This window comes from Carcharhinus amblyrhynchos, chromosome 6, assembly GCF_965287045.1.
Source record: "Carcharhinus amblyrhynchos chromosome 6, sCarAmb.v2.hapA, whole genome shotgun sequence".
NCBI classification, from domain to species: domain Eukaryota; kingdom Metazoa; phylum Chordata; class Chondrichthyes; order Carcharhiniformes; family Carcharhinidae; genus Carcharhinus; species Carcharhinus amblyrhynchos.
Genome location: NC_137329.1, coordinates 108,111,386 through 108,130,097, shown reverse-complemented (window position 1 = coordinate 108,130,097; position 18,712 = coordinate 108,111,386). Strand labels below are relative to the sequence as shown.

At 41.2% G+C, this 18,712-nt stretch overlaps 1 protein-coding gene across 5 annotated transcripts in view; it reads left to right on the top strand.

Moving 5' to 3' along the window:
• Window positions 1-18,712, top strand: part of ppfia2 (PTPRF interacting protein alpha 2) — a 384,719-nt gene that overhangs the window by 281,445 nt on the left and 84,562 nt on the right. For all 5 annotated transcript variants that reach the window (XM_080191161.1, XM_080191163.1, XM_080191164.1 and 2 more), the window contains 6 exons: window positions 5,936-6,074; window positions 9,125-9,345; window positions 11,662-11,902; window positions 12,317-12,346; window positions 12,825-12,952; window positions 13,563-13,738. In XM_080191161.1, the coding sequence (XP_080047287.1) occupies window positions 5,936-6,074; window positions 9,125-9,345; window positions 11,662-11,902; window positions 12,317-12,346; window positions 12,825-12,952; window positions 13,563-13,738 (935 nt within the window). The remainder of the gene's footprint in view (window positions 1-5,935; window positions 6,075-9,124; window positions 9,346-11,661; window positions 11,903-12,316; window positions 12,347-12,824; window positions 12,953-13,562; window positions 13,739-18,712) is intronic.

Here is an 18,712-nt window from a genome sequence, read left to right as displayed (position 1 = left end):
AAAGAAAGAATGGGGAGTTCTCTTGGGATCATGGGAAATATGTCTCCCTAAAACAATACCAGAAAAGTAGATCATTACCTAAATATTCATTCACAGAGCCGAAGAACAAAATTAAATATTCGCTTGCAGGGTTGGAGCGCAGAATTAAGACATTTCCTAGCTCCACGTTCCTGACCCAGGAGCAAGTGCCCAGAATTTGGAGGCAGTAGGGTACTGAGTCAGCCTCTGTGTTCCAGTACTTTACTGAAGTTATTAAAAATGAAATAAAACTAATTACTGCCCTCATCCCTCTAACCCCCTTATTCCCACATTTCATCATGCCCCACTGATGCCAAATTATGCCACCCACTCACCACCCCAGCCCCTCGTATCTGCATCCTCTCTACTACCCCCATGGCTCCTGATGCCAAACTAGGCCTGGCATATATTCCCATGGCCTTTTATAGCCCCTGTGCCAACTTAGTGCCAACTGATGCCCCTGCCACATCTTTTGCCCTTATTGCACCCAGCCCAACTCACTTTGAGCAAACATTAGGCAAATCTCAGGAGCCATGCTGACGTAAAATAATATGTCTATTGATGATATTTAAAAATATATACTTCTGATTTTAAAAATCCAATACATTTAAAGTTCTTTAATTAATCTCATGAGATCAAGCATTTCATTTAAATACTTGATCCCTTATGAAAACAGACACTTCTATCTATAACTAATTGGAATTAGTAATCAAATTGAACACTTAACAGGCACCCCATTTGTTTGTAAAATCAGTCACACCGCACAAATCCTATAATGATAACCCTCCAGCCTATGACCTTAAACATCACATTTTTAAAAAGAGTTAAACCCCTTGACAGCTTTGACAATTCCAATGAGTTTTGACAATGCTTTGACAGCTCTTTGACAGTTCTTTGATAGCTTAAGAGTTCTTTGACATCTTGCCAGTTCTTTGAGAACTCTTTGCCAGCATCAGAGTTCTTTAACAGTGTGTACCATTATTTAACAGCTTTGTAGATCCTTGATGACTTTGACAATTTCAATGAGATTATGTACTTTTTTGGCATGCATTCAGGTCTAATTTTAAAAATTCCATTGACCTCTCCAAAGGGCACCTGACTCCACCAAAAGTGTCCTGGGTCCATAGCCAAAATATAACCTCACCAGTGAAGATCGCATATGGTCTCCCATCAATGGGGAAGCCCCCTGAGGGACAGGGGCAGGCAGTGCCCTTTAGGCACTTCCAGCCCAGGTTCCTGACAGTGCCAGCCTGCACCTAGCTGTGCCAGCTTGGCACACTGGCAGTGCAAAGGGACAGGGCCTAAGGGAAGGGGTATGACTTAAGGGGATCATTGGGGCCTGAAGGGGGTGTGGCCTGAAGGGGAGACAAGGCATAGGCTACTGTATACTCTGCATTGGGGATCACTAGGATGATGGCTGGCGATTGGGGGGGGGGTATCAGAATTGGGAGTAGCAAACGCCTGGGGTGGGGGAACTCAGGGTGGCAACAGGGCGCGGCAATTATGTGGGGAGTGGCGAAATTGGGATGGCAATCAGTTGGGGGGGGATTGGGAGCAGTAATCATTTGAGGAAAAAATTGGGGATGGCATTTGATCTGGGGAGGTTGTGTTTGGGGTGATGATTTGGGGGCGTCATGATCGGGGAGCAATTGTGGCGTCAGGTTGCAATGTTTGAGGAATGGGGGGTTTCCTAGGGCACTGTGTACACTTTATTCAGTGCACTGGGAGATCTTGCACGTGCAAGCGTACTCTTCAGCAGTCAGCAGCTGGCTTCCTGGCATGAATGGACTCTGGCAGCTCCACCTGCAGGCAAGAATCACACTTTGCCTCATTCTTTTTTGAACGCTGTACGGTTGCAACTGGAAGCTCGCCTAATGTGCTTGATTCTCTCCTTTTTTCACGCTCATTCAGCCTTTTGAATTTTTTTGGCAGGATTGCCCCTATAAGATCCCAAGGGATTTGATATAGTGGATTTTTTTTATTCATTCATGGGACATGGGCTGGCCAGCAATTATTGCCCATCCCTACTTGCCTGAAGGCAGTTGAGAGTCAACCACATTGCTGTGGCTCTGGGGTCATATGCAGGCCAGACCAGATAAGGAGAGTGGATTTCCTTCCCTAAAGGACATCAGTGAACCAGATGAGTTTTTCCAACAATCAACAATGGTTTCATGGTCATCCTTAATTCCAGATTTTTTTATTGAATTCAAATTCCACCATCTACCATGCCAGAATTCAAATCCGGGCCCGCAGAACATTAACTGCGTTTCTGGATCAATAGTCTAGCGATAATACCACTAGGCCATCACTTCCCCAGATGCTGAAATGATGTTTGCCCTTGTGGGCGACGAAAGAAATAGGCAATGCATTTACAAATAAGAGGTCTCCCTTTTAAGCTGGAGATGAGGAGAATTTTGTTTCTGTGATAGGTGCATGCGTCTTTGGACCTCTCTCTCCTGGAGAGCATTAGAGGCAAGGTTATTGAATATTTTTAAGACAGAGGTGACTAACAAGGAATTCAAAGTTGGAAATATGGAGTTGAAGCCACAGCCAGATAAGCCATGCTCTTATTCAATCGCGGGATAGGTTTGAGGGGATGTAAGGCCTACTCCTGATCCTAATTTATATGCTCATATGTATGATTTCACTGCACCAATTTCAGATGGTACATGATTACCAGAAAGTATTAATACATGTGCATACAAAGTACGCTGGACACTCTCATAACGCAGCAGTCACATCTCCCACAGGTGATTGCATTTGCAAACAGGGTCAACAGGGATGGTTCCCTAGAGATAAGAGCTATCCTCAAAGGGCTTGGCTGATGATACCTTTAAGGAATGACTGAATCTGGGAAAGGTGCAACCACAGTCACATGAGCACAAGTTGGTCATTGAGAAAACCTTTGGATTGATGAAGATGTAATTCAGATGCCCGGCCAGATCTGGGACCATCCTCCAGAGCAAGGATATCCAGAATGGCAATGAATCTGCCCTGCCTTGCTCATTATAGCACTGTAGAGAGGACTGGAGCAGAACGGGGAGGAAGGTAACAATGGCCCTGCATCCTCAAGGGAGGAGAGTTGGAAGAGAACAAAGAGCATGAGAAAGAACAGGATGATGAGGCCAAGCTGTCTGTAGCTGCTCAACTAGCTGCCAGAGAAATCCACAAGAAACTGATACAGGCATGATGCAGGTAACCTGAATGGGTGAAGTTGTATGACACCAATGCTGAACACACTGCACGCCACACTGTACAACCACCACTGCCACACCACACACACCCCCCTCCCCCCACCACCACCACCACCATCATCAATCTCCCAACCAACATAAATAATTCCCACAATCAATACTCTCTCTATTTCATTCACACTCTTTTGCTGCACTCGGGTCATACCGTTCGCAAAGCCGAAGGCCATTTGGCAGAGGAGAGTAACAATGAAGATGACTGGACAATGGAACTTGAAATAAAGTTTATAGCTCATTAACATTTTCAGTACATTTTAATTGCACTCAAGTGAATCATCTTCCTACTTCTACATTCTGTTATCCCTGTAGCTTCAGGAGAACTAAAAGCAGGCTGCTTGCTGTCCCTTGCTCAGACTACTGACATGCTTGTAGAGGATGTACTGTGGGTTTTATGGCCCATGTACCTGTGCAGGTTCAGATTAGATCATCAGTATCAGGGATCAGTATGTGAGACTCTGACTGGGGGGTATGGGGAGGTATCTTTACTGTCATAGCCTGTCCACGTTTTGTTGCTGCAGAGAAGTTGGACACTACTTTGCTGCACTTCAGCAAGTCACTGAATGGCTAAAACTAGGCTTTCCTGCATCTTATTGAATATAGAAGACTGAATATACAATGAATTGGTGAGGGCAAGTATGCATAGTTGCCTGTTTCATCTGAAGATCCATGCAGGCAGCTATTATTCCCATGGAGGTTGACATTAGTACAAAGGTCTGTGGCATCATGGCACACGCTAAAGATGGACTCCATCGCTTTCCAATGGTGCATTCTGCCTCTGGAAATGTTGACAATACCTCATTTGAGAATATAAATGTTAAGCCAAGTATTAGCATTTATATCCAGTTGAGCAGAGCTTGGAATATCCTGTTCCTTTCAAGCAAAATTGCAATCCCTGCTTCAGTTTTTGCTGCTAAGTTGTCACTATGTGACAACTTAGCCACTGCTTAGAAGATTCCATCAAGTTGTACATATCTGCACTGGTAAAGAATGTGCATAATTTGTGTGATGGTGCTTCCTCAGATTCCTCCAGCACCTTCACACTTCAAAGAACTGAGAAAATGAAAGACATAATTTAAAAATCACATGGGGAAAGGGTTAAAAGGCACTATTTTGGAAATGCTCATATTCCAGTTAGGGATGACAGCATTACCACTTACTACATAATTCTGTCATCAGGGAGTGGATTTTCCTTCTGGGTTTGAGGCACTAACATCAGAACCGTATCCAGGTGCTGACCTGGCTAGCAATAGTCATTCATCACGATTTTCAAAGAAATGCCCAGAGAGTCACTCCTGACACTGAAGGACCGAGGTGACACGGTGGTTAGCACTGCTGCCTCACAGTACCAGGGACCCAGGTTCCATTCCCAGCTTGGGTCACTGTCTGTGCGGAATCTATACATTCTCCTCGTGTCTGCATAAGTTTCCCCTGGGTACTCTGGCTTTCTTCTACAGTACGAAAGACATGCTCATTAGCTGCATTGGCCATGCTAAATTCTCCCTCAGTGTGCCTGAACAGGTGCCAGACTCTGATGGCTAGGGGATTTTCTCAGTAACTTCATTGCAGTGTTAACGTCAGCTGACTTGTGACATGAATAAATAAACATAAAAATCTAGCAATAAATGGGCTGCGGTCTGCCAGTGCAGTAAGGGAGAAAGAGGGTGCCAAAAGATGGTGTGCCCTCTTAGTATGTTCACTATTTTGTTCAAAAAGAAATGGTCACAGCTGCCAGATCACATAATGGAGGGAGACCCTGCTACAGGCAGTGTGAGGCTACTGCTGTGGTTGTGTAGGTATTGCAGCTGAGACGGGCTGACAAATTGATCCTGGAATGCCAACTTCTGCTTGCTTCTTATTGATCTTAAGTTACCTTTTTAATAATGTAAGCATTATAGTGACTAGCTATCATCCATCCTAAACAGCCTCCTTTAAAAATGGCCCAGAAGCAAACCAGTCTGCCAACCAGTTCTAGGAAATTCTGGGCTTGCCTGCCTTGGTTCCCTCCTTCTGGTCAAATGGCTAGCAATCACAAGAACATTGTGACAAATGTGTCTACAGACTGGTACCAGACCTGAAAATATGGGCAGGATTTTACGGCCTTGCTTGTCACCAGTGGTCAATGGACCTTCTCATTGTCCGCCCCTCGCCCGCTTCAGTTCCCATGGCGAGGTGGGCGGTAAAATTCTGACCTATGTCTTCAGTGTCCAGAGAGAAGACTGATCAAGGAAGAAAAATTAACAAAGTTGTTGCAGGTAACCACAGATTTTTTAAATTCATGTACTAAGGTTCAGCCTCCTTGACAGGTACCACTCATGGCCAACATGGACATTATGGGCCAAATGTTCTCTTTCTGTGCTATAAGGACTCAAATAACTCTATGTCTCAGATACCTCAATGGGCAAATTGTTTTTCTACAAAGAAAGAAGTAGTTTGCATTGATTTACAGATCTATGACCTTTGCATAACCCAAAACAGTTTGCAGGCAATGAAATACTATTGGAGTATGGTCACTGTAGCAATTTATGTTAAAATTTCAACTTTTATGACATATCAATAATTCAATTCCTCTTCTAAATTAATTTAATTTTTAACACTGAGTTCCCAGTACATTTTCCTTTCTGCAAAATAATGAAATAATTATTAATGAAAGCATTGTTAATTTCCAGGCCACGCTTAGAAACTTCACCTGATATGAGGTACTCCATGGGCTCGTTGATAGATAGCCAATCCGACCATTATAGGTCTTCCAAAGTGCTAAGGAGATCACAGAAAGGGCGTACAGTAGGCCACAGAGAAGAACCAAAGGTTTGTTCCTCAGATTTGAATTCATGTACAGTTGAATAATTGTTAAAGCAATTATTATCTTTTCTTGAATGTTTCCATTAAGTTTGAAGGAATATCAGAATACATTTAGTATAATATAAAGGTTTTTTTTAAATATCTTTTGCCTTTCTCTCAAAGTACAAATTTAAGACACTGATTAAAACCAGTGACTGTAATTTGCAACCTCAGTAGAAAGAAAACAGCTTAAAAGTTGCTCAAGTGCTACGAGCATATATCATTAGACAAGGTAAGGAAATATGTGAAATTGACTTTTTAATTAATGTGTAGAAAAATTACTGCCCAAAAACTGCTATGCAAACTTATTGTTTAAAAAAAGGATAAACTTTTGGTGTATTTTGTACAGTTTAGTTTTATTATTTAGCAATTAACCTTACTATTTAACTTGAAATGAAAGTAGGAGTAACCCAGAGCCGCCTTATTTCAAATCTTATGCCTTAGTCCTTTAAAAGAAATCTTAAGCAACAGCAACAGAAACTATTCAAATTATTGTTTTCAGCAACAGAAAATACTTCTCCAGTTTCATAAATCCTCTTTAACATTTGTACCTAAAAGTTGATTGAATATTTCAGAATTACCAGAGAGAGGTAGGTTACATAAGTTATTTCCTATGGAAAATTGCAATAAAGCTCCAATATTAATACAGAGGCATGGGGGGAGCAGAGATTTATGGCTAGGAAGCGTAGGTTTCCCTCATGTTCTTCCATTAAGTCTCATTTTTGGAATCCATTATAAGTACAGTTTTTGGAATCTATTTCTGAGCCAGAGCTGAGAGCCAGGCTAGCTGTTGGACAAATAGGCCTGCAGCACTGGGCTGTAACCAGGGAGCCAGAAGGAGAAATGGAGAAATTGGAATTCGGATGACCATCAATGCAGAATTGGGGAAAATTAGGTTTTATAGGAAATATTATTGGAGTACTTGAAATAAATGAGCTCAGAGGACATTGATACTAAGGAGGACAGGAAGTTCAGCAGTCAAGGATATTTTGATGGTGGGATAAACTTGGGTGTGGATGACATCATTGGGGAGGCCAAATAGACTAAGACTTCCCTGGGGATGGGGAGGCATCAATAGGGAAGGCAATGACATCAGAGGCCAGTATGGGCATCAGACAGGTTGTTGGTAGAATTAAGGAGTTGAGACGAATATTGATAGAGAGAGCTGGAAAGATTATCAAGGTGGGAGTGGGACTGGGAGAGAACAGGGGTTGGGGTGACACAGTAGAGTGGGGTCAAGAGTGATTAAGGTAGGATGGGACATTGATTTGGGGCCCAGGAGCAATTGAAAACCTCAATGGAGTTGCCAGAGAAGTCAGTAGAGAATATCTCTATTTGGGACCAGAGAGATCAGAAGAAGAAGGTAGTGGATTGCAAAGGGTCAAGAGAAAATAACGGACGGGTACTGGGAGGGGATGGCAGGCCATGGAGAACATCAGAGGATATGAATTGAGACAAGGTGAAATATCAATTGTTGGGGGTGGGGTTGGGGTGGGGCGGGGGTGCGTGAGTGCGCGGTGGAGCGGGGGGAGGTGGTTAACATTTCATGGGTGGACCGAAAGAGAGCTACTTATTTTGCTGACCCTGATGCAGTTCACCAACTAGTTCATTGCACAAACGTTTAGCTGCTGGGTCTCCAAGGTCCAGTAAACCTGTGACATGCAGATCCATTCAGATTTTTAAATGTGGGACCAACCCGCCACCCCCCCACCCCCCCCCCCAAGCACACTCCCGGCAATGGATTGGCCATCTGCCACCACACTTCCCCCAGTCTCACCTCTGTAAAAACTGCAGTGAATGAGTTTCAAATTGGTTGGGCTCGGTCTGAGATATTTGCACTTATAGTTTCCAGTAAACATCTCAACCCAAAAATTGGACTATTGAACAAGTGCAAAAGTGTAACTTGGTCATTGTGTGTCAAATAATATTGTTATTTTGCAATTTTACAGATTTAATATAATAAATATTTTTGAATGTTGGAAGTTAGTGAGAAATTCTGGTGTCGAATTTGCGTAAAAAACTGTTGTTTTCAACAGGAGTTTCAAAATGAATCCCCCACACTGTGCATTGCAGACTGCCTAAGCGTGGATCATGCTGAAATTCAGTGGGGGAGGGGGGAGGTGCCTATTCCCACCTAAGAGGCTGGCAGCATAGGGCTGAGTGGGCCACTGCACATGCACCGATCTTTCAGTGCCAAGATCGGCACATGCACAGTGACTCTGCACTGCTAGCCTCCCAATCACTGGCCAGCCTCGGCCCTACCCTTAGACCACTTCGATGTCCCCCCATCTGTTACCCGCTCCCCCCGCAGCCCCAATCTCCCAATTTCACTAACCTCGCCCTTCCGCAGCCTTGATCACCCCTGCAGGCTGTCCCACCCCCCACCCCGATGGCCAACCCAATTGCTGGCCTTCCTCCCTCCCTCTGTTACTCAGCCCAAATGCAGAGTGCCAGAGGGACCCCCCACCCCCACTGATCTCCCCCAGAGGTCCCACCCTCAATTAGGTCTCACACTGATAACTGGTGGGCAATGCCAAGGTGCCCCCTCTTAATCCAGGGGCCAAGGCTGATACTACCCAGGGGCTACCCCCTCGCCGCCTACCCTCAGGGGGGCATTGATGCCCCCTCTTAACTCCAGCAGGGCCAGGCCGCCAGCTCCCTGATTTCAAGCCAGAGACTTGAGAAGGCCGTGGCACCCAGCAGGGAGCCCGCAAAATGGCCTCTGCCTGAGTCTTCTGGCTCGCTGCACTACACAAGCAGCACAAAGGTGCAAGATATAATAATGAAAATTTTAATACAAAGCTAATGTAAAAAATATTAACTAGTTATTGTCTAGCTTTCCATTTAACTTATCTGAAATAGCAAAATGAGAGGGTTATGGAATATGTAGTTTTTCCTCCTAACAACTACAATAAAAGATCATAAGTTGTATTCAAGATCTTTGCAGATCTCCTGCTGACTATATGGAGGATGATTAGGAGAATCATTGTGGAAATTTGACTTTTTCTGCATTTCAGATACAGACAATTGGTGATAAAGAATGGAGCAGAACTCAACATATTGGTATGCTGAGTAGCCATCAATTTGAGAGTGACACTGAAATGTCTGACATTGATGATGATGACAGAGAAACCATATTTAGTTCCATGGATCTCCTTTCACCTAGTGGGCACTCTGATGCTCAAACCCTTGCCATGATGCTACAAGAACAGCTTGATGCCATTAACAATGAAATAAGGTGACTACTGTTCTTTGGTCTATAAGCCATGATATATTTTAAGAAGTAGATATACCATAACTTGTGAACTCTTGGGCGTTGCATCTGGGAGGTACCTCCAAAGATGCACTGAGGAAGCTACGTTCTCATGTGAGCCATGTTCTCATGTATGATATTGCAGTATAGGTAAATGTGCCTCAGAAGAATATACGTCCATTAGAAATAATTCAAAGAATAAGCAGAATAATTCAAGCACTTAAAGGACTGAGGAAAAAAGTACTCAAGTACTGCTTCACTTTTTTGGGGTTCCTTAAAGATATGCAAGTGGTGATCCCTGATTAAAGAATCATACATTCTGCAGAATTTTACGGCTCTTCCCACCAGTGTGACTTCCCAGAAGTTTCCAGCTTAGGATTGCACAGCAATTGCCTGGGAAGTGCTATCTTCCTCAATTGCCCTGCACTGGGAATTCTCTGGGAGTCGTCCAAAAATTGTGGTTTTTAAATCAAAAACTTTGGATGATTCCAAACATATTTATCAATGGTTATCCAGAAAAAAATAGAATAATTAAAACAACTTTTAGCTTTCGGTTAACTCTTGTATAATGGCCAACCCCCCAATCCGTACAAGGCTCTGCTCATACCCTTGAGCTCACAGGGGACTCCCACTGCTCCTCTTACTACTCCCTTTTCTCCTTAATGGGCCTCCACACTACCACAGGATGGTCACCACCACCTCCCCCCTCCCGCATTGAACTTCTTAAATCCCCACAGACACTCCCCCATGCCCTCACATGGGACTCCCCATCCCACAGAACCTCCTCAACCACCCCTTCCACAGGACTCCCCAAACCTACTGCCCTAAATCCTACCCAATTATTTTATGCACTTATCTTGTCGAAAACCTTTTATCCTGTCCAGACCTTTAAATTTACCTTGTTTTCAGAGGCTAGTATGTAAGTAAATGGGACATGGTTTATTTACCTGTTACTCTATAGCCCTAGACTCAAGGCCTCAGATTTTTCCCAGCATGAGTCGAAAGGTCGGGCAGGATAGGATTTGCTGGATTTTCAGGTAAGAGCTTTCAAACGGAGTGGCAATGTGATTCAATTGTCACTACCTTGGAAATTACGGAATTATCATAAGAGAAATTTTGATTAACTTTTTCAGATGGTCGAAGGTCTGACAGATATCTCTCACTGTATATAAATATAGGACAGCACATATTGGAACAAGATTGTATATATGGGTGCAACTTGAAAGGTACCTATTCTGCAGTGGTTCAGTGCGAGCAAGTTGCCTCAAAGGTTTTTAAGAAGGCAAATTAGTTAAGGGAATGGACTTCAGGACCTTCAACTAAAAGTCAAATTTTTACACTGACAGATCAATAGTGAGTCATGTTCTCATGTATGATATTGCAGCATAGGTAAATGTGCCTCAGAAGAATATACGTCCATTAGAAATAATTCAAAGAATAAGCGGAATAATTCAAGCGCTTAAAGGACTGAGGGAAAAAAGTACTCAAGTACTGCTTCACTTTTTTGGGGTTCCTTAAAGATATGCAAGTGGTGATCCCTGATTAAAGAATCATACATTCTGTAGAATTTTACGGCTCTTCCCACCAGTGAGTTTCTCTCTTCCTGCTGAAGTCAATACATTTTTGAAATGCTTAGCACATTTTATGGCCCTGCCCCTGCTGACAGGGCCATAAAATTCTGCCCATTGACTTTGTTTGGAGAAGATTTGATGGCTTGGTTTTCTTGTTAGTACTCCAGACTTTCTTATGTTCTGTTGACAACATTTTATATTAGCATTATATTATTAGAAAAATAGGGGTTCTGCTCCATACAAATAGATCCTCACTTAATTATTTATACATTTCTACTCCTAATTTAGATATCTTTTCTTTTCTCTCCCTTTCCCCACCACTCTCCATGCCCAATTCCACAATAAGGAGGGCATTAATGGCCATCTTTAGGAATTCTCTCTTTCCTGTTTTGATCTTGACACTAAGAGGTCTAGAGAGAACAAATCCAGGTTATTTGCACACAATTTTCTTCACTCCATGTGTGGAAGTCTCAACCTATCTTTTGGGATAGTATGATGGTTCAAGTGACTTCACAATATGAAAAATAATTAGTATAAACCCACATTATAGCTCCTCATGGCACAGTGTATTAATCATTTAATTGAACTTTGCTTTGAGGCATTTTAATGGAATTTTAATGAATTAGAAATGTCTGTTAGAGCTAATAATGGTATTACCAACTGCAAGCACACTTGGTATGAAAGTACATACGAAAGCACAGAAATGTATGATTCTTTTTCAATTTTTTAGATTAATTCAGGAAGAAAAAGAGTCAACGGAACTTCGTGCCGAGGAAATTGAGAATCGAGTGGGTAGTGTTAGCCTTGAAGGTCTAAATTTGGCCAGAATGCATCCAGCAAGATCTATTACAGGTTCTGTCACTGCTTCATCATTGGCTAGCTCCTCCCCTCCTATCAGTGGACACTCAACACCAAAATTCAGAGCACGTAGCCCTGCCCGGGACATTGATCGTATGGGCATCATGACATTGGTGAGTTTAGGGTTGAAACCTCGGGCAACGGGTTATATCTGGCTTTTCTAGCAAATATCAACAAAATGTTTTAATGCTGCTACTGTGTTTTTTTTAAATGAAACATTCATGTGTACGAAAGATAATCTACAATTAAATATTTTGCATTTCTAATTTTTAGACCACTGAGAGCATAGGCCATCATCATAGTTCAAGCTTATCATAGAGACTAACAGGATATTTCTGAATGGAAAATCTAGGAGTCTAGGTTTCTAATCATGTTTAAAATTCTGGTTATAAACATCTCTGTTGGTTTGTTATGTATGACATGTGGTAACCTCTTATTGAAAAGCAAACTGAAAAATTAAATAATATTTACATTGCCAATCTGCAGTCTCTGCTTAATTTCTGTCTTTATTCTTTTGCAAACATCAGCCTAGTGATCTAAGGAAGCATCGGAGAAAGGTAATTATTTTGACAGCTTTCCATGATAACAGTAGAGATGTAAATTTTAGTCATACAGTCCTTTGAGAAAGATATTTAAAAACTTTGAAGGTGTTTATCTAACTTATTTAAAGTTATTATTTGTTTAATATTACTGAACATATTATTTTCAAATCAATTGTGGTAATGCCTAATTAAGTAATCATTTATTAGTAAGTTTCCATGTTGTAGTTAACTTTTCACAAGTACCTGTAATTTAGAAGAATTATCAAAACATTCATATAATGAAGTTTAAACAACTTCAACATGTGCGGGATTTTCCCACCCTTTCCACCCAGTCTTGCTGAAGGTGACGCTACCCTTTACTCCCTCTCCACAGTAGGTTCTCCTGCGGTGAGATAGTTGAGCCGCACAAAACATCATAGACATCAGCAGGATCAAGGGGCTGGAAAATCCCATCCTATATGTTTGACACTAAATCTTTTACTCCTTATTCCAGATTGCAGCTGTGCAGGAAGAAGGTCGTGAAGATAAAGCCACAATAAAATGTGAAACCTCACCTCCATCAACGCCAAGACCAGTAAGAATGACACACACATTGCCCTCCTACCACGATGATGTGCGTAGGTAAGTCTATCTGGTACCTAGGCCCCAGACTTGCTTGAAAAGTTGCATTGGTAGGTGTACCAATGACATTTTTTGAAGTGCATGTTATTCATCATTAGTTTATCAATAAATCTGACGTTAGGAGAGGAATAGTTCACAGAAGTGTTACATTATTTCCAGTAGGGACATATTTAAGAGAATCAATATTTCCCTCTTCAGGGGGAGTTATCTTTGGAACAAACCTATGTACCTTCCAGTAAGTTGTTCTTTTTCCTCATACAGAGCTTATTTTTGAGCGATCAGATCAGAAAATTAGCCTTTAAAAGTGATTCTTTTGCATCAGTTGTAAGTTTAGAAATGCTTGCAATAATAAATTGTTCTTGTCTTTTCTCTTTTTTAACTTAGCATCAGTGAAAATTTGTAATTTGAAATTTTCTTGGTAACCTCATTTTTCATGACATATTACATGAGTGATAACAATTTTGGTTGTATACTAATTTAAATATTTTTACTGAAATAATTTTGTTGAAACTAAAGAAGTAAACAGCAAAAATATGTGAACAATCTTTTATAAAAGATTGAATGAGACAAAATAACATGAAATGTCAACTTCTGAATGGATCTTTTATAGTTTTTCAGCATCAATAGAAGCAGAAATGGGCAACTATAGCAGTACAAGTAGCCAGGACTCACTCCATAAAGCACAAAAGAAGAAAGGAATCAAATCGTCTATAGGCCGTTTGTTTGGCAAAAGAGAGAAAGGGCGACTAGCACACCTTGGCAAAGACCATCTGGCCTCAGTACAAGGTAGTAAATTTGCTATATTAACTTAGTTTGTTTTTCATTTTATAAAATAACTTTATGTACATAGTTTGCTTTCATTTTAGCTAATTTTCTTTAACACTAATTTGCTTTGCCGGAAGGGAGAATATTATTGTCCATTTAATCAGTCCAATTTAGTGGTACATAATTGCTGAATTGTAGTGTTTTGATATTGTGGCTTTTTGTTTATGATGAATAATGAGAACCTTCTCAAAAGTTCCCTTTAAACTATTCATTCTTACTTTGTGAGAGATTGGAGTGTTTATTGTTAGGATACAACTGAAATAAAGCCAACATTAAAATTAATTCTGTTTGTTCTCTCTCTCCTCAGCAAGACAACCTCACAGAGTCATAGAGGTTTACAGCATGGAAACAGGCCGTTTGGCCCAACTTGTCCATGCCGTCATTTTTTTAACCCCTAAGCTCATCCCAATTGCCCACATTTGGCCCATATCCTTCTGTACCCCATCTTATCCACGTAACTATCTAAACTCTTTTTAAAAGACAAAATTGTACCCACCTCTGCCACTACCTCTGGCAGCTTGTTCCAGACACTCACCACCCTCTGTGTGAAAAAATTGCCCCTCTGGACACTTTTGTATCTCTCCCCTCTCATCTTAAACCTATGCCCTCTAGTTTTAGACTCCCCAACCTTTGGGAAGAAATATTGAGTATCTATCTTGTCTATGCCCTTCATTATTTTATAGACCTATATAAATCACCCCTCAGCCTCCTACGCTCCAGAGAAAAAAGTCCTGGTCTATCCAGCCTCTCCTTATAACTCAAACCATCAAGTCCCCGTAGCATCCTAGTAAATCTTTTCTGCACTCTTTCTAGTTTAATAATATCCTTTCTGTATTAAGGTGACCAGCGCTGCACGCGGTATTCCAAGTGTGGCCTTACCAATGTCTTGTACAACTTCAACAAGACATCCCAACTCCTGTATTCAATGTTCTGACTGATGAAACCAAGCATGCCGAATGCCTTCTTCACCACTCTGTCCACCTATGACTCCACTTTCAACGAACTATGAACATGTACCCCTAGCTCTCTTTGTTCTGTAACTCTCCCCAATGCCCTAACATTAACTGAGTAAGTTCTGCCCTGGTTCAATCTACCAAAATGCATCATCTTGCATTTGTCTAAATTAAACTCCATCTGCCATTCATCAGCCCACTGGCCCAATTGATCAAGATCCCATTGCAATTGGAGATGACTTTCTTTATTGTCCATTATGCCACCAATCTTGGTGTCATCTGCAAGCCTACTAACCAGGCCTCCTATATTCTTGTCCAAATCATTAATATAAATGACAAAAATAGTGGACTCAGCCTGATCCCTGAGGTACACTGCTGGCCACAGGCCTCCAGTTTGAAAAATAATCTCTAAAACCACCCTCAGAAGCCAATTTTGTATCCATCTAGATATATCACCCTGGATCCCATGAGATTAACTTTATGCAACAACCTACCATGCGGTACCTTGTCAATGGCCTTGCTAAAGTCCATGTAGACAACATCAACTGCACTGCCCTCATCTACCTTCTTGATTACCCCTTCAAAAAACTCAATCAAATTTGTGAGACATGATTTTCCACTCACAAAGCCATTCTGACTGTCTCTAATCAGTCCTTGCATCTCTAAATGCCTGTCGATCCTGTCTCAAAATACCTTCCAACAACGTACCCACCACAGGCTCACTGGCCTGTAGTTCCCAGGCTTTTCCCTGCAACCCTTTTTAAACAAAGATACAACATTTGCCACTCTACAATCTTTAGGTCCTTCATCCATGACTATCAATGATTCAAATATCTCAGCTCGGAGACCTGCAATTTCCTCCCTAGCCTCCCACAATGTCCTTAAAACAGTATTTCTTGAAAATAGGATTTCTGTTTAGAAAGCACTCAAATAATATAGCTGATCAAGTGAATTTAATATTTTAATATTTCGCAAGGTAAGTTATTCCGTGGTCTTCCTTCTAGATTGTTATAATTTAAAATTGATTCATCATTGATTACTCAATTTTAAGAGATAATATTTCCCTAAAATCACTATTATAAAATGATACAGCACAGGAGACCATTCAACCCATTGTTATGCTTCCAACTGTTTGAAAGGGCAATCCAGTTAGTCCAGTTCCCTTGCATTTTCCCCATAACTCAGTACATTTTTCCTGTTCAAATATTTATCCAGTTCTCCTTTGAAAGTTCTTGTTGAATTTCTCCTCCTTTTCAGGCAGTATTCCTTGTCATAACAACTCATTGTATAAAGTTGGTTTTCCTCATGTTATCTCAAATTCTTTTCAGATCTTAATTTTATGCATGCTGAATGCTGATCTTCTTACCTTTAGAAGCAGTTTCTTGTCACTTACCATAAAAAGTCCTTTAAGGTTTTTAACATTTCCATAAAATCTCTGGTTAACCTTTTCCACTGTAAGAACAACTTCAGTTTCTCTAGAATCTCCATTTAACTGGAATCTTTCATTGATTGTTTTCTGTTTACTTTATCTAAATTATTCATAATTCTTAAACATTTCACAAATCTCTTTTTAGCCTTCTATGCTACAATGGTGTTATCTTAAAGAACAGTGTTACATCGGCTGCTCCTCAGTCTAATAGCACAAGTGTCATATTTAATTGTAAAACTGTGACCAGTGCTACCGCTGCCTCTCTATTAATATTTTCACAATCTATGTTGCCAGGCATTTAAAGCTTGTGACTTGGTGACTTGTCCACCTTGAGTTCTGCTATTTTTTAGAATTAGTTCTATAGATATCCTTACCAATTGTTCCATATCCTCCTCTAATAATCAAAGTGCCGAGTGGAAGATCCACCTTGGTCTCTTCCAGAGATCCGCAGCATCTTCATCACTCTTCATCCAGTTCAGTTCACTCCACTTGATATCAGGAAATGGCTGAAGGCTCTTAATAGTTGCGAAGGCTTTGGGCCCTGTCAATATTCTGGGAATAGTACTGAAGACTTGTGTTCTAAAACATTCCATGCCCCTAGCCAAGCTATCCCAGTACAGCTACAACACTGGCATCTACCCAGTAGAGTGGACAATTGCTAAGGTATGCCCTGTGCAAAAGAAACAGGACGGATCCAACCCAGCCAATTACCGCCCCCAAGAGTCTACTTTTAGTAAAGTGATGGAAGAGATCATCAACAGCACCAATACAAAGCCCTTACTCAGCAATAACCTGTTCACTGATGATCAATTTGAATTCCACCACGGTCATTCAGCTCCTTATCTCAATTCAAGCCTTTGTTCAAACGTGGACAAAAGAGCTGAACTATAGAGATGAGGTGAGTGTGACTGCCTTTGACACCAAGGCAATATTTGACAAGTGTGGCATCAAGAAGCCCTTGCAAAATGGGAGTCAATGAGAATCAAGGAGAAAACATTCCACTGGTTAAAGTCATACCTGGTACAAAGAAAGATGGTTGTAGTGGCTAGCTATATAAATACTACGGCTATAAATGTAGTTCAGAGGCGGGTAACTGATCTTCTAACACCCCCAAAGCATGTCCACCATCTGTAAGGCATGTCAGGAAGATAGTGGACAAGTCTCCTCTTGATGAGTGCAGTTGTGACAACACTGAAGAAGTTTGACATCAACCAGACAAAGCAGCCTACTTGATTGGTACACCCTTCCACAAATATTCAATCCCTCCACCACAGACAAACAGTGGCAGCAGTGTGTAGCATCTACAAGTTGCACTGCAGAAACTCACCAAGACTCCTTAGGCAGCACCTTCCAAACCCATGACCACTGCTACCTAGAAGGACAAGAGTAGCAGATAGCTGGGAATATCATCACCTGGAGGTTCCCTCCAATAACTTATCATCTTGACTTGGCAGTACATCACCAGAACTTGCCACAGTCCTGTTCCAGTGGAGTGGACAACTGCCAAATTGTTTCCAGGTATCTACTACTCTTGCCCTTCTAGGTGGTATTGGTCATGGATTTGGAAGGTGCTACGTGAGGAGTCTTAGTGAGTTCATGAAGTGCATAACAGGGTTTAAAAAACATGAATTCCTTTCCAAAGCTTTCCCTGGAGTTACTCAAAGATGATGGGCCAGATTTTTGTGTTGGAGGTGAAATGAGGGCCAGGTCCTTTCCCAGCTTCCAAAACACACACTCAACTCATGACTGACTTTTCCTCGGTTTTTGTTTTTTCACATGGGGGTTGGGGTTTGTGGTGCAATTTGTCACTCTATTTCCCCTCAATTTCCTCTCATGTTTCCCATGCCCTCTAAGATCCCCATGTCACCCCATGTGCCTTTCATACCTACATGTGTTCTCCATATCTGCTCACTGGCACTCACAGCATGCAGTACTTAGGAGCTATGAAATAGCAATGGCAATTATTTTAAGTATACCTGTAGCAATCTAATAAAAGAGTAACTTAAACTTCTATCAATCATATTGAAAAAATCTACTCCTGGAGAGAACATTTCTCTTAAGTGGCTGTAAAATTGTATAAACAAATGACCATGTAGTCAGAGACCGTATCAAATGCAGATTATTTTATTACAACCATTTAAAACTGCCAGTTGACCTCCTAAGCAGCTATGTCAATATGTCACCTGCTGAGCTAAGTATCCAACAGCTTTTTGAAGTCAACCATATATTCCTAACAGCCACAGCTGTCAAATCATTAGGTTGCAGCTCCAGGATCCTGACATTGAAATAATCCATCATGTTATTTTTTAAAGCAGATTGCCTGTCGATCAATGGAGGGGAGCAGGTACTTAAATTTTTTATTAACATATTAACATAATTAGGAATGGTTAATGCAGTCAAAACTTTTCTTTACCTAGACAGTTTATTGACTTAGTTCAGTTTCATACTTGACCTCCAGCACCCAGTGTCCCAGCTGTCCCAGTATGATTAACATACTAATAACAAGGAAGTTTTTGTTTCAAAGTAAAATGGGCATTAAAATTTCAGTAATAA